A 27727-nucleotide genomic window follows, 5' to 3' on the forward strand; every position below is an offset into this window, starting at 1 on the left:
GTTGGGCAAGTTTTTGGTAAAACAGGGTGGTACCTTCGTTTACAATTGTAATCTGTTCCCAGAGATGCGTCGTCAACCAAAAATTTGTCAAACAAAACATATCTTCCCATAAGAAATAATGCAAATTGAATTAATCCGTTCCACACCCCCAAAAATATTAACTTAAAAATACATTTTATACCGAATAACACTCATTTTGTACTAGCTACATTACAGTATGTATATTTTACCTTTAATGAGGACTCTTGTTGGCATATGGAAGATGGTGAGGAGAAGGGGAGGAAGAGAGGTGTTAGTGTTTGGAAGGGAAGTCCCCTTCCATTATAACATCAGGCAGTTTTGACTTTTCTGGGGTACTCTCTCTCTCTCTCTCCTACATTTTGCCTGCATACCATTAGGACTTGCTTGTGGCTCACTGTTTGTTTTTCTCACTAAAAACCTGTCCAGCAACACTTGTTTTTTCCCCTATGTTGTAATACTTGTCTGAAGTGAGACATCACATTGTCATTAAAAAGGTTAACACAACGGTCTGCTACAGCTTGAATTTGGTGACACTTTTCAGCAAAACTTTGCAATTCTTCCCATATTGCACACATTTTCTTAATAAATGAGGAAAGGACATTTTCTACTCTACATCAACAACCCTCGTACCATTATCATGTTTACGAATGATCTCTTGTTTTTCCACTATCGTCATTCCTCACAATTATTTTCTTAGGTTGAACTTTACCACTGACTTTCTTGGGACCCATGGCATGATATATAATAAAAACTTTTATGTTAAAAGAAGCAAAAATGCAGGCAAACAATGAAATTCTTCACAAAGAATTCAAGCACGGCCGTGGTCATCAGTATTATAATAATAATTCAAATAAACCAATTGGAAACAAAATTTCATAATAAAGAAGATCACTTGGCCTATTAGGCAAATCGGGCCTTGCATAGTAGGCCGAGAAGTGCATTCTGGCTACTAGGTACAAGTTTAATAATTATATATATATATATATATATATATATATATATATATATATATATATATATATATATATATATATTGAGATATATATATATATATATATGTCGTACCTAGTAGCCAGAACTCACTTCTCAGCCTACTATTCAAGGCCCGATTTGCCTAATAAGCCAAGTTTTCCTGAATTAATATATTTACTATAATTTTTTTCTTATGAAATGATAAAGCAACCCTTTTCTCTATGTATGAGGTAAATTTTTATTTATTGGAGTTAAAATTAACGTAGATATATGACCGAACCTAACAAACCCTACCTAACCTAACCTAACCTATATTTATAGGTAAGGTTAGGTTAGGTAGCCAAAAAAAGCTAGGTTAGGTTAGGTTAGGTAGGTTAGGTAGACGAAAAAACATTAATTCATGAAAACTTGGCTTATTAGGCAAATCGGGCCTTGAATAGTAGGCTGAGAAGTGCGTTCTGGCTATTAGGTACGACATATATATATATATATATATATATATATATATATATATATATATATATATATATATATATATATATATATATATATATATATTGATATATATTGATATATATTTATATATACTGTATATACAAGCCCTACCACTAGCCTCATCCTTCTTTCTCTTACACCCTTTCCAAGCTCTTTGGACATCAGAGTTTAAGTTAAAGTATATATAAGAGTTCTTACATTCATGTAAAACCACTAGCACACACAGCATTTCGGGTAGGTCCTTAATCATATTTTTTCTCTGGAATATGACCCGCCAAATCATTTAACAACCAGGTACCCACTCACTCCTGGGTGAACAGAGGCTAAAGTTAAGGACTGTTGCCCACTCAATCCTTCCCGGTTAGGATATGAACCCAGGCCAAAGCGCTTTTGAAGCACCGGGCAAGTGTTTTATCACTGCACCACGGGAACTGTAAAATTAAATACATAGCAAGAGAAAAGTAGAAAATGAAGGGTAAAATAAAAGACCACAAAGTGTACATTAGTCAGGACATGTTGAAGAAAAACAGGGTGGCAGCAAGAAGGAAAGGTGAGCAAACATTGGAAGGGAAATAACTAAAGTTCATAAGGGAACTGCCAACACAGCAAAATCCTCACTATCATAATGTATTATATCCACATAACCAGTTGCTGCATCTGCCCAACAGCATGAGCAAGTGTGACGCACACAATCAAAATATAACCCCCTGCCCTTCTCACAGACTGCACCACTTCAACTAAAAAATGCCGCCCTCTGTGCAAGAACACAAGAATTACAACCATAAAAGAGCACTGATGAATGTAATAGTAAATGCTATTTTTCCCCAAAAAATACAAAATATTCCAGAGAGAAAGCAGGGGAAGAGAAAAACCATTAGCCTTGCTCCTACATGTACACTGGAGTTCTTAGAAAACAGTAGAAGCAGAGGTATATAACCTGCAAGACTACATACTACAACAGGAATGCCAATAGTTGAGAACAAATGGGTAGTGTTAGCAGTCACAAAATTCCCCAATAGATACTAGAAGACCCAATTCATATATTGATGTGCACTCTCCGCCTCATTTCTGTTTTGGTGCGAGTTCTGTCCCTTTACTCTATTCTTCCACTCAGTTATTTTGAATGTGTAACTATTGAATAATTCATGACTAGATTGAGAGGAGAGAGACTGCTTGGGTAGTTTAAGGGAAAAAGAAAGTACAGTACAGTACTGTACACTAATATTGTCCAAGTATTTTGGATTTGAGAGAAATTAAATTGATGTACATTTCTTTAATATTTCCTATGGCACTAAGTTGCCACTTTTTCTGTGTAATTTACAAAATCTGATTGTGGATTATAAATAAGTTTACAAGAACATTTATAAGTTATATTGGAAATGATCATATAAATCCAGGTATTGTATTTAAGCCTGTAAACATTTGAAAGAATCACAGTACAGTAACTTGGTCTATTATTTATAATAATATTAAGAACAAAATGCAGGAGACATGAACAACCTATAAAGTGTGATATCCTAACATTTCCTAGATCAGAATGTCTTGTAATATACTGTACCAATGTCTTAGTCCAGTGATATGCCACCCTGGAGAACCCCCCATGCATGTCCTCCTCCAATGTGTTGTCACTCCATCCATGCGGTGATATGATTCTTGTTTGTTTGTCAACACCGCTGCCAATTGGTGCCGCTGATAATAAACATTGTTTCATGTTCTCTTTGATTATCTTATACTTGAAATAAATATCTTTTTTAGTAAATGCAGTACTCATTTTTATTGTTATTCCTTTTGAATTTATGCATATATTCTCATTGTTACATCTCAGGTGACCCATTATTGTAGGCTATTACAGATTAACACTGAGTATAATAGTTTCAGATATGCGAGTGAAAAAATTATACCTTGCAACTAATATTCTTTACAAGAAATACCTACTGAATATTCTATATTTTCTAATGAAATTCACCTCGCTAACAACAAACTGTTTTGGTGTTCTCGTAAGATATTGTAGTATAGAGTATAAACATACAAGGTACCTTGACAGGAATAGGAACCAGCACCCGAGACTTGATTCCTATATCCACTATTCTAATTTAAATTTAAATTTTTTACCTGTTTCTATACTTCTGTTCCTGCTGTATTGCTACTTTCTGCTTTTATGCTGCTGCTGTGACCCATGCTTGAGGTCCATGCATGATCAAGTAATCTATTTAGCAGAGCTGTATAAAGCCCACAAGACAAATGAGTCAATACATTTCTCCACCCATGATGCAACTTCAGAGCCTGAAAGATTAGCTATATACCCAGTATAATGGATACAATTCTTACAAATATTAATGCAACTTCCACACCTAAAATGTTTACCATTCACCATCAGATTATGCTAACTTGCTAGCTGATAAGTATAAAAGCGCTTCTAGCATCAAACCTGCCCCATGATATACAAAAGCATTTTGCTATTACCAATAGTAATGCACATCACAACTACCAAATCACCAGACATCAAAATTCATTCTTAACCTAAGGCGACTTTTACACCAGCATGGGTTGAGGGCCACAGGACTAAATGGAAACTAGACATGACAGGGCTGACCTCATCAAAACTTTTAAAATACTGAACAATTTGGAGGATACTGATCCTGGCCGGGGAGGATTGACTGGGCACCAATCCTTAACTGTAGCCTCTGTTTACCCAACAGTAAAATGGGTACTTGGATGTTAAACGATTTGGCGGAGTCGTATTCCGGGGAACATAGGATTAAGGACTTGCCCAAAATGCAACGTATGCTGGTGGCTGTACAGGAATGTAAAAACTCTTGTATATATAAATAAAAAAAAAATAAAAGGTTAGATGTAACACATACAAGGAGCAACAACATCAAGTTCAACAAGCCACAAAGTCTGACAGAAAACAGATGCTTTTTCACCCATAGATTCATAAACCCATGGAACAGTTTATCTGCATTAGCCATACATTAAAAAAAAAATTGTTGCCGTTCAAAATCCAGCTGTTTAAAAAAAATGAGAGGACATTTAACATGCCATTGGCTTCCTGTCCTCGTCGAGGCCACTTGTGAGATGTGGGCCTGGGGGCCACTCCAAGCAACAGCCTGTTGGACCAAGTTGCTTTTTTTTGTACAAGAATGTAAAAACTCTTGTGTATATAAATAAAGTTGCTCAGAAGTCGAGCCTGGCCTCGAAACGGACCAAGCCACTAACGTTAGTGGCCTCGACGAGGACAGGAAAGTCGGCGGCTTGTCGAAGGTTCCCAATTTGGCTTGATCTTGATACCATCCTGTCCTGGGGATATTAGATAAACTTATTGCTTTTTTTTAATCTACACAATGTAATCCTTGTGGAGGACAAAAGCAAATGAAATATTCACGAAATATATTAGAATTGACACCATTATTCTGAAAAGCTTTTTGAGGGGAGGTAAATGATACTCGTCCTGGACTAAATATTTTATACAATTACAAGTAAAGTTTAGTAATATAAATGAAAGTAGATAACAAGTAAATTATAAGGCTTTACCTTGCGATGACATACAATAAGTGTTAGTTTAGCTCACATATTATGCACCCCATACCCATCTTGTGGGCGGGAGTGTAAAGGGTTACAGAAATATATAATGGGCGCAGGGACTGAACCCATTGTGGGTTTTATGGGTGGGGACTCAACCCTACAATTCATTTAGCAAAGTAACTTACAATAAGTGTGTAGTCAAAATGCAATTAGGTAAGTACAAAATGCCCGAAACGCTATGCGTACTAGTGGCTTTATTTATTGTATGTACTAGCTCTATAAAACCAACATTATGTTCTTAAAACAACTATGTATATACTTTCATGAATAAAATTTACTTTACAATGTAACTATTCATATATATAAAGAACTATATAAATAAGATGATGTATCTATCGTACCTGGGTTGAGTTAGTGACGTACCAGACGGACACTCGCTTGACTGTTGTTGTGGTGGTGAGCAGCTGAGACTCGCCGCCTCAGCTCCCTGTAATGTACTTTCGTATTTTCTCTTTGATTTAACTTTAGTGGTTTAAGCAATTTGCTTTTAGGTATAGTGAACAGAAAGCGCTTAAACTTATGTATGTTTTGTATATTATATTGCTTGGAAATATTACCTCAAAGTGGCATGATTGAAGTAGATACAGTAATAAGTAAATTATAAGGCGTACAATAAGTGGCATTATAATTGAATTAATTATACTAAATGGTGACGTATAACCGTAAATTATATATAAAGTTCCCGTATTCACAATTGAGAATTCGGAGCTCGAATCCCGGGCGGACAGAAATGGTTGGGCGCGTTTCTTATCGCCTAATGCCCCTGTCCACCTAACAGTAAATAGGTACACAGGAGCTAGTCAGTTTGTTTGGGATTGTTATCCTGGAGAAAGGGTCAATAATTCAACCTTGGGGGGAGGGGGGGACCTGGATATAAGCCTAACATTACTGTACCTATACACTGGCTGCCTGTCACCCGACACAATGAATTATTATGAATTATATTATCAACTCTGTTCTCCTTGGCTGCACCAACAAATTAAATCATTTTGATTTATTAAATGAAAGGATATCAACAACTTTTAAATAATTGTTAATTGTTTTGTTTGCTTCTTACCTTGCTTCTTCCAACCTTGATGGCGCTACATAGTCTCCCAGCTTGGCTCCTTTTGATAATTACTTACTTGTTATGTTACTAAAAGAAGCAAGCAAATTTGCTCCAGTATTACCAGGAATTTATTTTTGGAGGAGTTTGTGCATCTCGAGTGTGTCCTATTTGGCTCGGAAACCCACCAAATTTTCATTTTGGAAACCCACCAAATTTCAGTTGACTGCAGTCATATTACTATAAGGTCTTGGAAAAAATTTGTCAATGCTCTATAAACAACCTTACCTAATGAAAATAATACGTAATATAAGTTTTTTTTATAGTGGCTACATTCTATACTCACAATAGAGGATCCTGGGTTCGATTCCTGGGCAGGGAGCCAGTCGGCCAAGCGGACAGCACGCTGGACTTGTAATCCTGTGGTCCCGGGTTCGATCCCGGGCGCCGGCGAGAAACAATGGGCAGAGTTTCTTTCACCCTATGCCCCTGTTACCTAGCAGTAAAATAGGTACCTGGGTGTTAGTCAGCTGTCACGGGCTGATTCCTGGGGGTGGAGGCCTGGTCGAGGACCGGGCCGCGGGGACACTAAAGCCCCGAAATCATCTCAAGATAACCTCAAGATAGGACTGTGTGTTACTACACTTGTATGTATATGGTCGAATAGATAAAATTGTTACTGTACTTTGTTTCACCGAGTTTTTGTTGAAATTTTTGCGTCAAAATCTGAATTAGTCTATAGTACTTGTAGGCAAACTGAGTGCGATAATTAAACTATAATACTGTTTTATATTAAATACATAAACCCATTGATTTGCACTGTACTACAGTGTATTGGAGAATGTGGATTTTGGTGGTACAAGGGAAAAATGCTTTTATACTAAGGTTCAAAGTACAGTACAGTATAGTAAGCAGGTGAATTTTAATGATATGCAAGTTTAGTGTAGATTATCAGATAACCTTCTGGTCACTCGTATTCTATGTTTTGCATATGTTTTGAATTCAGATTCAAAATAAAAAATTCAAATGTTATTCAGGTAAAGTACATACATACAAGGTGCGATACAAATATTGATGGATTTATAGATAGAGCTAGTGCATACAATGCCTAAAGCCACTATTACGCAAAGTGTTTCGGGCAGGAAAACGCTAAAGACTAAAACTTAATACTAATTGTGATTAAAGTATAAAATGTGTTTAGAAAATATAAAAATAAAAAAGGGGGGTAACATGGCAGAAAAATAGCAAAAATACAATTTGGTCAACAAAGTAGGTTACAGGGAGTTAATTCGGTAGTGCTTAGTTTTTATCTTAAACTTAATTCTTAATTCTTAAATTATTCTTAATTCTTAAATTATTGCACACAATAATTCTGGACTTCAATATGTATACAGTATATAGGGTACTGTATATGTGGCTAGAAATTGTAGAGCGTTTCTTATTAACACTCAATAGAAAACTGTGTATTAGTTCGTCTTTTTTTATTTTTCTGAATTACCTGTAGTGCCTATGTAACAAATATTGATTGTAGTATTTTACATTTTCAATATTTTCCCCATACTTAAACAATGAAAACTATATTACAGTACCCATTTTCTTTGCAGAATTGACATGTTTTTGTATTTTGGCAAAGTTATCAAAATACCTTCGGCATGGGGATGTGGTCGCAGCTCTACACGTACAATTGCAACTGCTGTGAAACATGTCAAGAAGGGAAAATCTTCACGCTCAAAAATAGACAAACATAAAACAAGCATATTGAAAAGAAGAGCATTACAAGTTAGTAGTTCAGGAATAAATTTTCATACCATGTGAGAAGGGTAATGATCAACAAAAAATGCTTCTTTATTTTCTTTGTTTTGCTCTTTCCCTTCTACCCCTTGACATAGATCTCTCACGCCATAGGCACATGCACCCACTCATACAAACCAATTCACCCACACAAAATAACCCGGCCATCCACATTCTTTCTCTACTCCTTTTCTCATTTTGTATTTTCGTATTGTATAATACATGAGGAATTTGTTTATTTACTTTATATAATGTAATATTGTATTCATGATTGTCATTTGGTCAGTATTACACTATGAAGACATTACACAGTTACTCTGAAATTGGCTGGTAACAGGATGTGTTGCCACATGGGTAACCTCTCTTGGGCAGTTGGACCTTCATAAGTAAAAATATTTCTGCCCTGGTATTGTATATCAATATAATACCTTATATGCTGGTGAATAAGATGCATGTTTTATTTCACCAGTCATATATGTTAAAATTGTTTTTTACAATATTAATATATATTTGAGGGAAACCCAAATATATATAAACATTTTGTAGGGGAAAACCCACTTGAAAATCACTTTTTAATGTATGATGAAACATACAAGCAAATTTATTTCTGCAAAATATCCTTATAAATTAGATGTCATGTATACCAAAAAATATTTATATATTGCAAAATATTGTGTGCAGCGATGTGTCTTGTCTTGCCATTAATGCCCCAGCCTTAAATGTGATTGTCAGCAATGTTCTAGTTTTAATGGTTTTTTATTTTTTTAGGGTGAAGAGGAAACCAATAAAGGTCATATATTCAAACTTATGTACCCATGGAAAACAAAACTGCAATTAGCAGAACATCTAAAAAGCACAGAAGTTTATAATAGTGGTGAGTTATGCCAAGAATTATTTTGTCGAGGGGCTCCACAGTGGCTCTGTTGCTAATCACCTGGTGGGCTCCCCACACATCAAATTGTCCCAGAACACTTTTGACTCGGGGGGGGGGGGGGGGGGGGGGAGACTTCCTGGATCAAAGGCCAAAACTTTGTCCGCTCACAGAGGTCCAGAGAGCCGAGGATATTAAATCACTCTTAACCACGAAAATAGCCACCAGAAAGGTGGAGAAAAACTGAACAAATACACTAATTGGCATCCCCAGAACAGAGTCCAAAGGATGGCCTCCACTTACCTGGAAAGTATGTAGGACCCGTACAACAAGGGCGATCTGATGGAGCACTGTTCACTTTGCAGCACCAGGCCAGTGACTGAAGGGGATATGCTAGCTGAGCCAGTGGTTCCCAGTGCTGCCACCTGGTGATAGGGAAGTGTAACTAGTACAGTACAGTAGTTAAACTACCTAACTATCGTGTTTCTCGTTTTCTGGATTGTTTACGTTTTCCTTGCTTTTGTCCGTTTTGTCCCATTCTACCTTTCTGGTGGTTAATTTCTAGGTAAGAGAGAGCTAGTATCCTCTGCTCTCTTTGCCTTTATGAAGGGGGAAGGTTTTAGCTTCTGATGCCCAGTAGATTTTTCATTACTTGAAAGGGTCTGGGAAGAGTTGATGTGTGGAGCTATTCAGGTGGTTAGCATCAGGTGGCCAACAAGGACATATCAGAAAGAGGCATTTCATTACATTTAACACTGGTGTCTTCATTCCTTCTTGTATGAAAAATTAAACTACTGTATCTTTTGTAAAATTTGTATTAGTGTTTAGTTTTATTTTAAAAATGTACCTCAGTTTAACGCTCTTCAACCAATGTTTTGGAATCACTTAATGGAATAAAATATTTTCTTTTTCAGTTACAAATACAGCACTATACACATTTAGTACTATAGAATGTATTGTAGTTTCATTTAGGGTCTTGTTTGTGCTCCCAGAATAAGCTGCTTTTCTCTGTAAGTTGCTTATTTTTTTTTTTTTGCTGAATAGCATGAATTATTTTTTGTTATAATGTTCAGTATGCGTGCTTTTGTTAAATTTTGGTCATTCTTGTTTCTGGTAGGTGGACTCATTGCCCTTTGTAAACCATATGGAATTGCCCAGGTCAGAGGAGTTTCTTCAGACAGTGGCCCACAAACTGTGGTACAGATTTTAAATAGTGGCGGCATACCTGATCACGTGCCGACTGTGGGTGCTACAATACCTGTTTTAAAAGAGCTCTACGGTGCGAGTCATCTTGAAGTAATCAGATCAGCTGAAAGGTAATAATTACACTTATTGTATGTACTTCATCTTTATTAGGCTGGAGTTAGTATGTTGGTTGTATCTAATAAGCTAAGTTGCCTAACAAACCAAATTTTTCTGAAATATATTTTTTTACATTTTTTCTTATGGAATGATGAAGCTTTCCATTACATTACTGTACATTTAATTCAATTTTTTTTTTAATTTGAATAAAAAACTGACAAATTTTTAGGCATCCTAGCCTATCATAACCTAAGCAAGACAGTAATTTATATTCATAATATAATATATTAAAAATATTAGGAAAGAACCAATTTGGAAATAAAATATTTGAAAATAATGAAAATCGGTTTGGCTATTAAGTATGACATTGAAGTATATATAGAGCAGGCAGCTGAGTTTCCTGAGGGGGCATGGGTAGGGAATATTATTAATTGCATCTTGTGAATACAGTACTGTAGTATATTTGGTATATTTTTACTTAATCTCATAAATAATACAGTACTGTACTGTAAATTATGAATATGAGAGGGGAGTCACATTTGGCTCTTTTTGTTGCTTTGTGCATTCTTTACAGGATTCATATTTTTCTTGTCTAGAATTGATTGCTCTCATTTTATTTATATTCCTTACGAGTTAAGTGAAAGTCTTGTTCAGTATTGATAGAATTCCAGTCTCCGTGGTGCAGTGGTAAGACACTTGCCTGGCGTTCCGCGAGCGCTTTGTCATGGGTTCGTATCCTGGCCGGGGAGGATTTACTGGGCGCAAATCCTTAACGGTAGCCTCTGTTTAACTCAACGGTAAAATGAGTACTTGGTTGTAAAAACGATTCTTCGCAGCGGGGATCGCATTCCAGGGACCTGCCCGAAACGTTACGCGTACTAGTGGCTGTACAAGAATGTAACAACTCTTGTATATATCTCAATTACCAATTCAACATTTTATGATTACCTTATAAGATTAAAAGGAGTCACTATAATTGAACTGTTAACCTTTTCTGGATGGTGCTTTTCTAGATCAAACCCTTCTTCTCCATGTATGCACGGTAGTTAGTATTTTTATTTTAAAGCTAGCTATAGTATTTGCCTCAATGATTTTTGTTGGTAACTTGTTCCACTTATTGACCGCCCATTTAACAAGCAAATATTTCCCATAACCTTAAATTTGATCTTCTGCTTATATCCGTTGTTGCAGATTTTAACAAGTGGCTCACATTTTGTCAAGGCAGACATAATTAATGAGTAAAACAGAAAAGGCTTCTTTGAACAAAACCATAAAACCGCTGTTTTTCCTTATTGCAGATGGAGTAGTGGTTTAATGCTTTTATGTACGAGTCCAGAGTTAGCTGACAAAGTTCACAAGAGTTTAAGGCGATCTAGGACATTACAACAGCCACCCTTAACTTATTGGGCAGTGACTGTGAGCCTTCCCCAACCTGTATCTGCTGCAAGCAAAGCTGCTTGCAAATTGGAATATGTTAATAATATAGGCAAAGTGGTAAGAAGTTGTCATATTATGTATTTTCCTTTCATGAATTTCATATGAGTTTTACATGAAAAATATAGAAAATTTAGTGATAGGCAAAAAAAAAGGAATAATTTTTGGTAATCCAGATTTCACACATTCAAATTAGGTCCAGGCGGATATAATCCAGATTTTGGAGGTGTGCCTGTATACTCTTATTTTGATAATATTCTCTTTAAATACAGTAGTAGGAAACATTTTTGTTGAATCTTTATACATTTTTTGGCAGTGTGTGCTATTCCACAGTGTCACTGCTCCACACATGTGGAAACATTCCACTGTACTGGGGTTCTTGATCAGAATAGTCCAGTGAGCTGCATATGGAGATTGGCAAAATAGTTCAGTCAAGCATACAGTAGTCAAATTGTATATAGATGGTTTTCATATAGAAAATTTAGTAATGAATATATAATGAAAGGTGTTTACTAATGAGCAAATAGTTTGTTAGATCTTATGTATAATATGTATATACAACCCGTTCTCGCAAATTTAATAAGTCAATATTGACTTATTTGTTGCGTGCATAGGTGACATACTAAACATAATAGTTTCCCTTGAAAAGCTTCATAGAAAACACCGACCTTACCTAACCTACTTAGTATGTTAAAATAAGCATCTTATAGCTTCGTAATTACAATTGTTACTTAACCTATTATAGGTATAGGTTAGGTAATAATTGTAATTACGAAGCAATAAGATGCTTATCTTAACATACTAAGTAGGTTAGGTAAGGTCGGTGTTTTCTATGAAGCTTTTCAAGGGGAACTATTATGTTAAGTATGTCACCTATGCACATATTTAATAAGTCAATATTGACTTATTAAATATGCGAGAACGGGTTGGTATATAATAAGTTCTTTTTAGCTGAAAGTGAGAGAGACTTATGTATGCTAGATAGAAAATTTTACTAGTGTGAACAAAAAAAATGATAGAAGTGGTGAGTCCATTTAAATTCCTGGGATGTGTGATTGATATAAGAAGAATTTGTGTAATAAGATCTGAGAGGGGAGTCGGGGAAGGAGAGAGGTTAGTGTAATGAGAGCCCTGCTGAGAATAAAGACAAGAAAAGATGCAGCCGGAGGGCTGAATGAAGGAGTAACAATACTGACCCTTGTGTATGACTGTGAGAGGATGAAGTTGCAGGAATGGGAAAAATCAAGAATTAAAGCATTTCTGTATCTTTAAATTTCTGTAGCCTTCTTTTTCTATATTAACATCTCGGGGTAAATAATTTATAACCAATTGAAGGTCAGAATCAGTAATATTAATGACACTATAATTTTTTCTTACAGTGATACAAAAGAGAGAAATTGAATGTAACAAATAATTGACCAAAACTTTAATTACCTTCTTAAGCTCTCCTCAAACAAGTGAATAATTTCCTGTAAAAAAATAAGAATACTATTATAAATTTTACCAATAATAAGTATGTTGTGTGTCTTTAGTGCTAAGGTGACTGTAGGTGCTTTAATGTAATTAGCTTATTAATATGTACTAATTTCAAAAGTTAATTTCAGCCTGTGATTTTGAAAAACTACACTCAAGCAAGTTTGAAGAGGGGAGAAGTTAAGTTATCTGTCGTTGAGCATCAAACTCTGATATATAATAAGAACACCGGCGCAGCACTTGTGGAGGTGAATCTTTGACAATTTTGTTGTATGTAATTATTTTATATATATATTTATCTTATAATAGTTATATTAATATGCAGACATTAAAGAGAGATAACCGTAGCATACGAAGGTGTTAATTTTATGGATAGACTTGAGAAGGAACTATGATAAGTCATAATCTGAGTGTTATTGTTACCAATCACCAGGTAAAGTGACAGCTCTGTTTTGAGAGAAGTGAATTGGAGTATAGTAATAATACTTTATATTTGTACGAGTACATATGATAAATGAGCAGTGGAAAGTTTGAAGGTAAGATAAGTACAAATACATAAAGCCACTAGTATGCAGAGCATTTTGGCCATACTTTTACAATAATTAGGAGAATAATGTACAAGTGTAATGGGGTAATACTTAAAACTAAATGAGGAAACATTCTTTGAATTGTTCAAAAGAATTAATTTTTTTTTTTTTTTTTTTTTTTTTTTGAGGTACTGTATTTAGAAGCTACATGTGTTACACACACAATACATAGTACAATAATTCTTTTTTAATTGTAGATGAGTTTTAATAAATTATACACAGTTCTAATGACATTTAGAACAGCAGTATTTAGTAACATGTATATAAATTAATGTTTACAATAACAGGAAAACACAGGTGCAGACTACGAGTCACAATAACGTGGTTGAAAATATGATGACCAAACCACACACCAGAAATGATAGAAATGAGAATGTTTCGGTCTGTCCTGGATCATTATCAAGCAAAACATAGGTTGATGTGTAGGATGAGAAGATGCAAGGAAAATTGGTTACATAGGATTAATTGGGAAGTGTTTAGTTTCTTTTTAAAACTGGTTGAGAGAAGTTTAGCTTTTGATCTCATTAGGGAGCTCATTCCACAGTTTAGGACCCTTAACTAACAGATAACTTCTTCTTTGGTTAAGTTGCACCATCAGAATATTAAAAAGATGTTTGTTTATCATATGGGGCTCATGTGTTCTGATACACCCTGTAGGAAGAGGCTATGGTCAGGAATAGTATTGCAGTGCAGAGTTTTATAGATATAAAGCACACTTGAGAGGATGTGTAGTGACTTGATATTTAACCTATTCAAGAATTTCAGTAGGGAAGCAGAGTGCTTTCTGGGACTGGAGATTGGTATTGTTTTAATTGCTGATTTATGTTCAATAATTTGGGGTATAGGGTAATTTTGGGTTGTAGAACCCTATGCAAACATACCATTGGCGAGATGTGAATAGATGAGCAAATAATAGTGTTACCAGGATTTGTGTATGCTACAAATGGAGAGTTCCTTACAAATACTTAGATGTCTCAGATGACAGTTCAACACACAAGACGTTATTGATGAATTGCTGAACGAAGAGACGTCATTATCTACAGTTTGTTTATTTACTTGTATTTGTATATACATGTATATACAATATTGTCATTACCCCATTTTCCACTTTCACAGGATGTGAATGTACTGTACAGTATATCTATGTGTTATTGGTTCAGTGTGGCTGTCTCTGGAGTGCTGTATTGCAGCCACCATGTTTGTCTATAATTCTACAACACAACAGTTGATATGGTTTATTTTTTTATTGACTTTTTTAACATACTGTATATATGTACTGTATCACTTAAAAAGAATTCCTCCTTCCCCATTTTTTCTATGATGCCAAATAATCAAGGGTCACTTCAGGATAGTCATTGATGTATATGGGTCAACTACTGAATCCTTATGGCTCACCTTGATATTCAAACACATTACGGAATTAAAATTGTTTGTAAAATGTTTACCAGCATTCCTACATAAATGTATTTTGATTATGATCAATCTTTAAAGGTTAATACAATTAGAGTAATTTTTTTTTTAGATAAATACAGATAAAGATAGATCTGGCAAAACATAATTGTCTTGAGTATGAATGAGAACTAATCTTAAGTGTGTTGCAACACATTTAGACAGTGAGAGTAGATAATTCAAGAACTACTATTGGATAAATGGTTGTTGCTATAGACATTGTTTTTGTTGTAAAAATAATGTTAAATTTGCATGCTGAAGGTTTGGAGTGACTTGTTGCAAAGTGCATCCTGTGTGACAATGAATTGCAACTCAGGAATAGGCTTTGTTTTGTTTATTTAGGTGGTAAAGATGAATTTTCATCAGGCGAGAAATGGAGCAATTAAGATGTATAATTGGGGAAAATAGAGCATTAGTATAGTTGTAATAACAAAGACCTCTGTGTTGAAGTGGCAAGGATTTTGGAGGATTTGCCAAAAACGTATCATGATGTAAGGTCAGGTGAATAAGCAAGATATGGGCCAATGTATTTATGAACAAAGTACAGTACATGTATTTAGAATTGAAAGACGGTAAATGTTAAAAAACTGGAAATTAAAAGATTTGTACAAATATATTTGTAGATAGTGTAAGTGTGGATATGTAACATTAAAAAACTATTATGTTTGGTTTAGAAAACAGGGCAAGACTGTTCATGTATGTACTGCACTGTACAGCATGTTTGTATTTACTTCACAGGTTAACACTCACAGTGCAAGGTGGCATTTCCTTCGGGTTTGGCTTGCTCATAGTTTCAGCCCAATTCTTGGGGATGCTTTGTATTCATCAAGGGTGAAGATGATTGCTGGTAAGAAACTTCATGTAAGCCCTCACAATCTCACATCTTATGAACCGCAGGTTAGTTATCATTTTTAATGTTCAAAGTGATGATTGTGTCGGTAATACCTTAAGGTATGAAGATTGGTTAGTGACATATAATCCTATATTTATTAAATTGCTAGTGTGTTCATACTCTTTTGCTCAATATTTATTACACCTTTATTATTTTTACTTTCGGACAGATGATACCAGAAGAACTTTACTCGAAATTAGAACTACCTTCTCAGGCCAAAGACATGATTCCTTGTCATCTTCATCTGGCTAAAGTAAGACTTGCACAGTTTAACAATGACAAGTCTGATTTGATTATTTCGGCACAACCTCCAGATTTTTTTATGTGGACTTGCAGACAGCTCGGGCTTATGTCAAGCGAAGATAGTGCTGCTGAAACTAACTGTGATAGTACTCAAGGGAAGGAAAATGCAGGACCACCACCCCCATGAATAATTTGGAATGATTGTTTAATAACCGTGCAGTTTTTTTTATGTTTGTACAAAATGTATTCATGATATTGTAAGTTGTAGGTGATAAAGATTAAATACCTCCGTACTTGTTTCCATTCCCAAGGATGTCATTGCTCTAAACACAAACACACACACACACACACACACACACACACATATATATATACACACACACAACACATTATATTTGACCATACAGGATAATGATTTTGCAGCTGATGATTTCGATATTTCCATCATTCCATTTACATAAAAAAACTGGGTATCATTCAAAGCCATCATATTTCTTCATAACGGAAAAAGTTCAGCATGGTAGTTCTGCTCTCACTGTGTTTCTAGATGTTTACGGTGTTAAAGCTTGCAGCCACAGCTTCGGCGGGTAGGTGGTTCCATGGCTTTATAACCTTGTTGGTGAAAAATCATGTCCTATGTTCAGTCCTACATTTTTGAGCTTGAAACTGTTGCTCTCTGTTACTTCTGACCTATTGAAGACATTGGATCAACATTCCTCTAAATTGTTAAGTATTTTAAGTTTCGACGAGATACGCCCCATCATGTATGTTTTTAAACTTTTGAATAGCTACACTGACCATAAACGCTAAGAGAAGAGCTACAGTAAGAGGGTCGGGGTCAATTAGTTATTTTAGCCTAGGGCCCATAAACAGTTATAGATTCAGCCCTGTCTGTAGTACAGTAGTCAACGTTCTCGTAAAACAATGGGAGATCCTCGGTTCAATCTTTTGGTGGGAGAGAGATGGTTGGGCACATTTCCTTTCACCAGATGCCTCTCTTAATCTAGTTGTAAATAGGTACCAGGAGTTAGACAATTGTTGTGGGGGTTGATTCCTGGAAAGGGTCAGTACTTTGACCTTGAGGGGACAGATCAAGTCAAAATTATAAATAAATACATCCGCTTCCTATCCTAGATAAACCTAATTATAATTATTATTATAACCATGTTATGAAGAGGAGGGCTGTGAAATAGCGGAACAGCAATGCAGTATCTTTGAGTGATCGAGATTCCTCAGGTGTTTAACTGCCAGTTAAGGAAGCGGTTGAGAGATAAAGCTGGTAGAATGACACTACAAAAGAACAAGACCCCTAACATTCTAGAGGCTTTTCATCACCGTGCCTGATATTTAAAAAAAAAAGTGCCATTACGTTATTGAACCAAATGTGTATGCCGAGAACGCGGAAGCTACGTAAATAGATGTGAACAATGAAGCGACGTACATAAATGTGAACGCGGAAGCTCAAGTTCAAGTATGTTTATTGAGATAAGAAAGAAATGCATCTCAAACGGATAGAGTAGCTTAGGCTATTTCTACCCCCCAAACGCGGAAGCGACGTACATAGACGTGAACGCGTGTGACGAAGCGTCCAAGTCCGTGAGAGTTAGTGTGGAGGTCAATCAACTGGTTGAGAGGAGAGAGGTTGAGGCGGCTGGTGCGTGTCAGTGTGGCTCCAAGCCCCGCCTCGTGAGGTACAACTCCGCCACTCATCTTCACTCTTAAACAAATCATGTGTATCAACTTACGTGTTTGATTTCACATAAAATATAACCACCGAACAGTGTAATTAGAGGAACTGGTGGTGGTGGTTATAAGGCGGTGTTTGTCAAGTAACAGTATTCCTCCCGTTAGTTTTAACGGTATAGTAAAGAAAATATACTACGTTGTTTATACAGGTGGAAATGTTATGAATCTGTGTGTTATAATCAGAAACGGTAAGTTGAAGCAAACATGTGTGTGTGTTGTGTTAAACATGTGTTAAACACGTGTTAAACACGGTCTTATAAGCTCAAGAACACCTTAATATACTGTCATATATAATCTATAATATAAAATCCATTTTATGGTGTGGTTGAGAGCAGTTGAAGGAGGTAAGTGTCAGAACAATTCATTCTTGTTATTCTACTTGCTATCATAACCTTGCCAGAGTATATGCCATATATCACGATATATTAACGATAATTGCCAAGAAATAACGGCTCATTACTGTCAAGGTAATCTGGAAATAGAAACCACTAATAATAATAATTAAACCATAGCTCGGAAGGTGTATTTTGTATGGAATAATTCTCTGCCCCCCCCCCCCCTTTGCTAGGCTGTTTTTTCTTACCAGGCCTATATGTGATTTCGGAAAATGCTTCGCTTCAGTCTTAAGAAGCTAATATAGGCCTACTGTGTTGACGAGTTTAGTGGACTAGCATGGGTGGGTGACCTCCCATATGGTGACTTGTGGAATTGGTAGTTTGATAGAGTAGGCCTAGGTAGTGGTAGAGTGCCCTGGGCCTGCCTGGCCCCGACACCATACTGGGGAGTTAGCCATCGGCCTATATACTCTATATTGATCAGACCACACACTAGAAGGTGAAGGGACGACGACGTTTCGGTCCGTCCTGGACCATTCTCAAGTCGATTGTGAATGACCATTCTCAAGTCGATTGTGAATGACCATTCTCAAGTCGATTGTGAATGACCATTCTCAAGTCGATTGTGAATGACCATTCTCAAGTCGATTGTGAATGACCATTCTCAAGTCGATTGTGAATGACCATTCTCAAGTCGATTGTGAATGACCATTCTCAAGTCGATTGTGAATGACCATTCTCAAGTCGATTGTGAATGACCATTCTCAAGTCGATTGTGAATGACCATTCTCAAGTCGATTGTGAATGACCATTCTCAAGTCGATTGTGAATGACCATTCTCACAATCGACTTGAGAATGGTCCAGGACGGACCGAAACGTCGTCGATCGTCCCTTCACCTTCTAGTGTGTGGTCTGGTCAACCTACTTTAGCCACGTTATTGTGACTCTTCGCCTGTATATACTCTATACATTCCCAGCAGTCAGTCATTAAGGGAGACTAGAGATCCTGGCCCAGTTAGACATGTATAGGTTTTGATTTCATTATGATAGCTCAATCGAAGGAGTTTATTCGTATTATGATGACCAAACCACACATGAGAAGATGGAGAAACGACAACGTTTCGGCCCATCCTGGACCATTATCAAGTCGTGGGTTTGTTGGTAATGGTTGATAATGACTTGCTAATGGTTCAAGACGGACCGAAACGTCGTCGTCTCCTCGTCTTCCGGTGTGTAGTTTGGTCATTATATCTTCAGCCACGTTATCGTGACCCATCGTCGTTAGTCGTGTTACAATTATTTATATTCTAGTAAATATCTCTAAGTATTTTTATAACCTAACGAGGAAATTAAAATAATTACCATCGTAGACGCCGATTCGAAAAAACATAAAATTCGTCTCGATAAACTTCGTTTGATATAATGCATTTTGCATTACTAATAACACTGGCTTAGCGTTTTGTCCAAATAATTAACTTAACTCCTAATAACTCCACTTAATGCACATTATTTCCTCACTATAATGTTTGACTTTAGTAACACTCTGGAACCTTTACGTGGGATCCATGTGTCTGTGAGACACATAATTAGTCTTTGCGTTTGAACTTCGTTATCATAATCGACAGACACCGTAGACAGGGTGAGGTGTTTGCCTGTAGCCAAACCGCTTCCAGTATCATAATAGGCAGACACGGTCAAGTGTTTGCCCGTAGCCTAACCGCTTCTTTATCAAAATTGACACAGGCAAGCCCTTTTTTTTTTAGTGGAAATTGTTAGTGCCGGGTTTCATGTAATATAGTATAATAATGTGTGTGTGTTTGTCCTCGTATATGCTTATATGTGTAAGTATCCACTAGGATACTTACATATATATAAGCATATACAAAGATACTATTTTTTTATCCTAGTATCCACTAGGATACTTACCACATTATCAAGGAAATACATTTCCTTGATAATGTTTCAGTTTTATTATCAGTTTCAGTATTAAAAGTTTCAGTATCATGATAATGTATTTCATTATCAAGATAATGTAATTCATTATCAAGGAAAAAAAACCGTGATTGGGTTAAATACATTTAACCGAATCGCGTGTGTTTTTTGTGATTATTCTAGCATATGCTTATATTTATACGCATATATAATTATATCTGCAGTTGTGTTGTTGCGTGCGCAGGGAAAGGTGAGAGAGAGGTCCTCGCGTCATGAACTCTATACTGATGGTGTGGGCAGATGAATAGTTGAATGGAGCGAGGTAGGAGGGGGGATAGGGTGATGAAACAGGATTGACTCCCCCCCCTCCCCCCCACGGTACGTGATGGATCCCTCGCTACAGTACGTTCAACTTGGTGGAACGATCAACCACCTTCATCACTTAATGGAATTTACTCTCTTATTAAAGGGACATTAACTCAATCACTGACGTATTTTCTTATTCATCTTTACACAGCCAGTTATATCCTTCACAGCTGACAATTAAAGAGGCCCCTGCTAGTAATTATTAGTATTATGATTATCAGCTGTCAAGAAAATGCACTTTGCTCAATGACAATATATTTAAATGAGTTAACGTAAACACTTGCGCGATAGGAGCTTAGTGAGAATGGTAATCTCATTGACATATTGATGTCTAGGTTTCTGGATTTTATTGTCATTTACGGTATTGATATATATAGATATATAGATATATATAGATATATAATCTGGATAGCAGTTGTTAGCAAGGCCAAAGGCAGTTAGCTTAATCTAAATGAATATTTAGATTAAGCTAAATGTACAGATGAATATCTACCTTTTCCACGTAACACGAGTCTCGTTATCCCAACAATGACATTTATTTAGCGTAGTTCAGTGTATTTTTGACCGCAGACTTGGCCATTGACTTGTCACTCCCAGCTCACGTTACTAAGCTGGGTCCAGATTTACGAAGCAGTTACGCAAGTTCTTACGAACGTGTACATATTTTCTCAATCTTTGACGGCTTTGGTTACATTTATTAAACAGTTTACAAGCATGAAAACTTGCCAATCAACTGTTGTTATTGTTATAAACAGCCTCATGGTGCTTCGCAGCTCTTTAATTGTTTAATAATTGTAAACAAAGCCGCCAATGATTGAGAAAAGATGCAGGCGATGAGTCACAATAACGTGGCTAAAGTATGTTGACCAGACCACACACTAGAAGGTGAAGGGACGACGACGTTTCGGTCCCTTTCCATTGAGAAAAGATGTACAGGTTCGTAAGTGCTTGCGTAACTGCTTCATGAATCTGGCCCAGGAGTCTTACCACGATAATGGGGAGAAGTGAGGGCCGCACTTGCTGACTTAAGTGCCCTGTTTGTGGTGTGTGTTTACTGTTTGTGCCTGAAGGATCAACCTGATAGCTCCTGGGCCCCGCCTTTCTAACCCTCGGTTGTCTACTGTAATGGCTCACGACCTAAACTTTCTCTTATCTACTGCATATATATATTTACATACACATCTTCAGGATGCAGCCCAGAGTAGCTGTTTAACTCCCAGGTACCTATTTACTGATAGGTGAACAGAGGCGTCTGTTGAAAGAAACTTCTACCTCGACCGGGAATTGAACCTGGGGCCTTTTAGAATATGACTCCCGAACGCTGTCCACTCAGCCCCGACGACCTGTGTGTGTGTGTGTGTGTGTGTGTGTGTGTGTGTGTGTGTATGTATGTGTGTATGTGTATGTGTGTATGTGTGCGCGTGCGCGCGCGCGTGTGTGTGTGTGCCTGCGTGCATTGTTGTATGCAAGCGCCCGGGCCTTTGTTTGCATTTTTATATATTTATTTAAGCTTATCTTTTAACATACACATAAAAAAGTATTCATTTGTAAGCTGCAATACGAAATTGATTGACTTCTCCATATCTCTGTTTTCACGATAAAAGTATTTTCACACGTAATAGATGTAAGGCAAGTGTAGGAGTGGCTTAATGGCCTGACGAAGGTCACCCTCAAGTTGTCGTGACGAGCGTGGAGGGTTGAGGTGGTGGACGGGGGCGGGAGGGAGGGAGGTTGGAAGTGCAAGGAGTGGCGTAGTCGGGGTGGTGACAGTAGCGGGCCATGGGTCAGTATTGGAGTGTTTAAGCGTAACGGGAGAGAGAGAGAGAGAGGGAGAGAGAGTCAAAGGGTTAGGTGTTGTGGGAGCGGCAAGAGAAGGGCCATCCAGTAATCCCCGCTGGCAGAGTCCTCTCACACCCCCGCCAACTTCCCCGCCCACAGGTGGGAAAGTCTGGGTCTCTGTCCGCCCACAGGTGAGGAAGTCTGGGTCTGTCCGCCCACAGGTGGGGAAGTCTGGGTCTGTCCGCCCACAGGTGGGAAAGTCTGGGTCTCTGTCCGCCCACAGGTGAGGAAGTCTGGGTCTGTCCGCCCACAGGTGGGAAAGTCTGGGTCTCTGTCCGCCCACAGGTGAGGAAGTCTGGGTCTGTCCGCCCACAGGTGAGGAAGTCTGGGTCTGTCCGCCCACAGGTGGGGAAGTCTGGGTCTGTCCGCCCACAGGTGGGAAAGTCTGGGTCTGTCCGCCCACAGGTGGGAAAGTCTGGGTCTGTCCGCCCACAAGTGGGGAAGTCTGGGTCTCTGTCCGCCCACAGGCGCGTATTTTCGAAGTATTCGCACACCTGTGGCCTTACGGTCACCATAATAAACCCTCATTTCAGACAGTTCTGTGAGTTATCGGTCTCATACTTGGAAATTTGAATTATTTCCACCAAAACTGTTGAGCTCTGGTAAAGGTCAGCGGCCGTAAATCATCTTTAATGTGTAAATATAAAACTTGGGTTGTAACAACCAGGCTACTTTAATTTCGTGCTAAATATTCTTCATTTAATGGAAGGAGCCTGGGAGCGAATGAAAGACCTGTCATCTCATTGTTGGTGAGTGTGGGGTGTGGAGGGGTGTCCCCCCTCTCTCTCTCTGTCTCTCTGTCTCTCTGTCTCTCTCTCTCTCTCTCTCTCTCTCTCTCTCTCTCTCTCTCTCTCTCTCTCTCTCTCTCTCTCTCTCTCTCTCTCTCTCTCTCTTGTAACACAAGATTGTACACGAAGTCACAGCACAAAGGGGAATATACCAACTACTATTCCTTCCACGATCATTCATCTGCGCTGTATAGCCTTATCCCTTGCACTTAAAACCACCCTCTCATTCCCATCCCTCCTTTCCCAGACGCTTCCTTGCTACAGTGTATGTATATCCAGATGGTCTGAAGGAGGTGTGTTTTCTCATGGATTTGCTGTGAGGACGGACTTGGGGGAAAGGGGGAGTGGACGTTGGTAATTGAAATTGAAATAAGTTTATTGAGGTAAAATACACACAAAGGAACGAGGTAGCTCAAGCTATTCTCATCCCGTTCAGGACATCGTGTTAATACATATATAGACACAGACGTTGGTAAGGGGGCCCTATTCTGATTCTTTTTCCACCATCAGCTCCCTCGTCCTACCATCCTACAATCCCCTTCTTTCACCCCAACCGTTCCATCCCCCCCCCCACTTACTATCCACCCTATCCTTCCCTCGCTCACTCCAATCACGCCACGGCCCTGCGGCACTTGTGGTCGTCTTCCTCTTTTTTTTTTTAAGGTACGACTTCCACCACAAGTGTCCGGTGTGAGGTGAAGAGGGAAGGTGAGAAGTGAGGGGTGGAGGGAAGGGTAGAGGAAGATGTGGGGGGGGGGATAGAAGGAAGACCAAGAAGAATTGAAGGAATCATGGATGGGGGGGGGGACGGAGAGTGGAGGTGATTGGGAGGGAGGGAGGGAGGGGAAAGTAGAGTGAGGGAAGCGGGACAAGAGGGTAATGCTAGGGTGAAGGGAAAAGGAAGGTACAGATAGAAGGTAACGATATTGATTGTCACCTGATGTGGTGATGGTGAGGACTCCACCCTCGACGTGTTCTCTATCGTCGTTGTTAGTGGCGAGCCAGACCATCTACGTTGTTAGTGGCGAGCCAGACCATCTACGTTGTTAGTGGCGAGCCAGACCATCTACGTTGTTAGTGGCGAGCCAGACCATCTACGTTGTTAGTGGCGAGCCAGACCATCTACGTTGTTAGTGGCGAGCCAGACCATCTACGTTGTTAGTGGCGAGCCAGACCATCTACGTTGTTAGTGGCGAGCCAGACCATCTACGTTGTTAGTGGCGAGCCAGACCATCGACGTTGTTAGTGGCGAGCCAGACCATCGACGTTGTTAGTGGCGAGCCAGACCATCGACGTTGTTAGTGGCGAGCCAGACCATCGACGTTGTTAGTGGCGAGCCAGACCATCGACGTTGTTAGTGGCGAGCCAGACCATCTACGTTGTTTGTGGCGAGCCAGACCATCGACGTTGTTAGTGGCGAGCCAGACCATCGACGTTGTTAGTGGCGAGCCAGACCATCGACGTTGTTAGTGGCGAGCCAGACCATCGACGTTGTTAGTGGCGAGCCAGACCATCGACGTTGTTAGTGGCGAGCCAGACCATCGACGTTGTTAGTGGCGAGCCAGACCATCGACGTTGTTAGTGGCGAGCCAGACCATCGACGTTGTTAGTGGCGAGCCAGACCATCGACGTTGTTAGTGGCGAGCCAGACCATCGACGTTGTTAGTGGCGAGCCAGACCATCGACGTTGTTAGTGGCGAGCCAGACCATCGACGTTGTTAGTGGCGAGCCAGACCATCGACGTTGTTAGTGGCGAGCCAGACCATCGACGTTGTTAGTGGCGAGCCAGACCATCTACGTTGTTAGTGGCGAGCCAGACCATCGACGTTGTTAGTGGCGAGCCAGACCATCGACGTTGTTAGTGGCGAGCCAGACCATCGACGTTGTTAGTGGCGAGCCAGACCATCTACGTTGTTAGTGGCGAGCCAGACCATCGTCGTTGTTAGTGGCGAGCCAGACCATCTACGTTGTTAGTGGCGAGCCAGACCATCGACGTTGTTAGTGGCGAGCCAGACCATCGACGTTGTTAGTGGCGAGCCAGACCATCGACGTTGTTAGTGGCGATGCCAGACCATCGACGTTGTTAGTGGCGAGCCAGACCATCGACGTTGTTAGTGGCGAGCCAGACCATCGACGTTGTTAGTGGCGAGCCAGACCATCGACGTTGTTAGTGGCGAGCCAGACCATCGACGTTGTTAGTGGCGAGCCAGACCATCTACGTTGTTAGTGGCGAGCCAGACCATCGTACGTTGTTAGTGGCGAGCCAGACCATCTACGTTGTTAGTGGCGAGCCAGACCATCGACGTTGTTAGTGGCGAGCCAGACCATCGACGTTGTTAGTGGCGAGCCAGACCATCGACGTTGTTAGTGGCGAGCCAGACCATCTACGTTGTTAGTGGCGAGCCAGACCATCGACGTTGTTAGTGGCGAGCCAGACCATCGACGTTGTTAGTGGCGAGCCAGACCATCGACGTTGTTAGTGGCGAGCCAGACCATCTACGTTGTTAGTGGCGAGCCAGACCATCGTCGTTGTTAGTGGCGAGCCAGACCATCTACGTTGTTAGTGGCGAGCCAGACCATCGACGTTGTTAGTGGCGAGCCAGACCATCGACGTTGTTAGTGGCGAGCCAGACCATCGACGTTGTTAGTGGCGAGCCAGACCATCGACGTTGTTAGTGGCGAGCCAGACCATCGACGTTGTTAGTGGCGAGCCAGACCATCGACGTTGTTAGTGGCGAGCCAGACCATCGACGTTGTTAGTGGCGAGCCAGACCATCGACGTTGTTAGTGGCGAGCCAGACCATCGACGTTGTTAGTGGCGAGCCAGACCATCTACGTTGTTAGTGGCGAGCCAGACCATCGACGTTGTTAGTGGCGAGCCAGACCATCGACGTTGTTAGTGGCGAGCCAGACCATCTACGTTGTTAGTGGCGAGCCAGACCATCTACGTTGTTAGTGGCGAGCCAGACCATCTACGTTGTTAGTGGCGAGCCAGACCATCTACGTTGTTAGTGGCGAGCCAGACCATCGACGTTGTTAGTGGCGAGCCAGACCATCGACGTTGTTAGTGGCGAGCCAGACCATCGACGTTGTTAGTGGCGAGCCAGACCATCTACGTTGTTAGTGGCGAGCCAGACCATCTACGTTGTTAGTGGCGAGCCAGACCATCGACGTTGTTAGTGGCGAGCCAGACCATCGACGTTGTTAGTGGCGAGCCAGACCATCGACGTTGTTAGTGGCGAGCCAGACCATCTACGTTGTTAGTGGCGAGCCAGACCATCTACGTTGTTAGTGGCGAGCCAGACCATCTACGTTGTTAGTGGCGAGCCAGACCATCGACGTTGTTAGGCTGGTAATTTCGAGCCTAACAACACTGGGCCCCGCCAGCGATTTCGTCCGGGTTCGAGTCCTGGCCAGGAAATATTGGTTTTACCTCAGTCCTCAACTGTTCACTCTTGCTCAACCAGCAGTAATTGGGGACCTGGTTGTCAGCCGGTTGGCGGGTCGTGTCCCAGGGAGAAAGTAGTAGTAGTATTAGGCTTGACATGAACACTAGGAAGGGGTATGATCTGAGCCTGTTAACAGGAGTCAGAAGCCGTGTAAATCCTGTACCCTCCTGTGTAGACAAATATCAAAATACCATCCAGTGGACGCTCCGAGATTATCAATGTCGTATTAGATCCATTATAATGGGATATTCATCGTGTTTTGGGATGTGTGTGTGTATTCACCTAGTTGTGCTTGCGGGGGGTTGAGCTCTAGCTCCTTGGTCCCGCCTCTCGACTGTCAATCAACTAGTGTACAGATTCCAGAATCTACTGGGTTCTAAATTTCACAGAGCACACACACTGTGTGTGTGTGAGGGGAGGGGGGTGATCACCCAGGTAAGGCTGCTGGGGGTTGAGCTTCGGCTCTTGTGCTTCGGCACTTAAGCTCGGCTGAGTTAGTGTAGTTGACCCGCCACCTTGCAGTTACATCACGGTTGCTTGTGCATGTTGTGGCTGTGCTGGGAACGAGAGGTCAAGGTGAGAGAAGCCCTCCTCGCCTCGCCAACAACTTGTTGTTGTTTAAGATTCAGCTACTGGGAACAAAGAGTTCCAAGTAGCACGGGCAATGGTGAGCCCGTAGCTTACCTGGCACAGGAGCGGTGCCCGCGGGGCCACAACCAACTAGCCATGCTCTAATACCTGCTTCACTCCACCCAGTTCCACACCCACCACACCAACACACCTATCCCACCACGCTCCACCACCTCCTTAACCCCAACCATCCTAACCTAACCCACTCCACCCTATTCCGCACCGCCCTACGGTGTCATCTACCCTAAACCTTTCCTCCCCCCTCCACCCTCACACCCTGTCCCGCCCTACCTCGCGTTTCTCTCCACCCTATAATAGAACCGGTGGTGGAAGAATTGGGGTACCACTTACGGGCTATTCATGCCCATGCCACCTCTTGGGTGGCTTAATCTTCATTAATCAATCAATCAAGAATTGGGCCAGGAAGAGCCGGCCATATCCCACAGTTGGTGGCCCATGGGCGTAGGGTTGCTGGAGGGAT

At 39.9% G+C, this 27727-nt stretch overlaps 2 protein-coding genes across 3 annotated transcripts in view; both read left to right on the top strand.

Annotated features, from left to right (window-relative positions):
- Positions 1–5422: 5422 nt before the first annotated feature.
- LOC123762975 (mitochondrial mRNA pseudouridine synthase RPUSD3) lies at positions 5423–16449 on the top strand. 2 transcript variants are annotated; one of them, XM_045749846.2, is made up of 8 exons: positions 5423–5502; positions 7723–7897; positions 8678–8783; positions 9898–10096; positions 11381–11576; positions 13121–13237; positions 15764–15922; positions 16087–16449. In XM_045749846.2, the coding sequence occupies exons 2-8, from the start codon at positions 7730–7732 to the stop codon at positions 16345–16347; spliced, it is 1206 nt and encodes a 401-aa protein (XP_045605802.1). In that variant the 5' UTR covers positions 5423–5502; positions 7723–7729; the 3' UTR covers positions 16348–16449. The 2 variants fall into 2 exon arrangements, with proteins under 2 accessions (XP_045605802.1, XP_045605803.1); XM_045749847.2 differs by having other exon boundaries at positions 5459–5564.
- Positions 16450–17802: 1353 nt separating this feature from the next.
- The window catches only part of LOC138350773 (uncharacterized), a 128622-nt gene continuing 118697 nt past the window's right edge, over positions 17803–27727 (top strand). The window contains exon 1 of the mRNA XM_069302139.1: positions 17803–18094. The gene's annotated coding sequence lies outside the window, so the exon portion shown is untranslated. The remainder of the gene's footprint in view (positions 18095–27727) is intronic.

This window comes from Procambarus clarkii, chromosome 47 (genome assembly GCF_040958095.1).
Source record: "Procambarus clarkii isolate CNS0578487 chromosome 47, FALCON_Pclarkii_2.0, whole genome shotgun sequence".
NCBI lineage: Eukaryota > Metazoa > Arthropoda > Malacostraca > Decapoda > Cambaridae > Procambarus > Procambarus clarkii.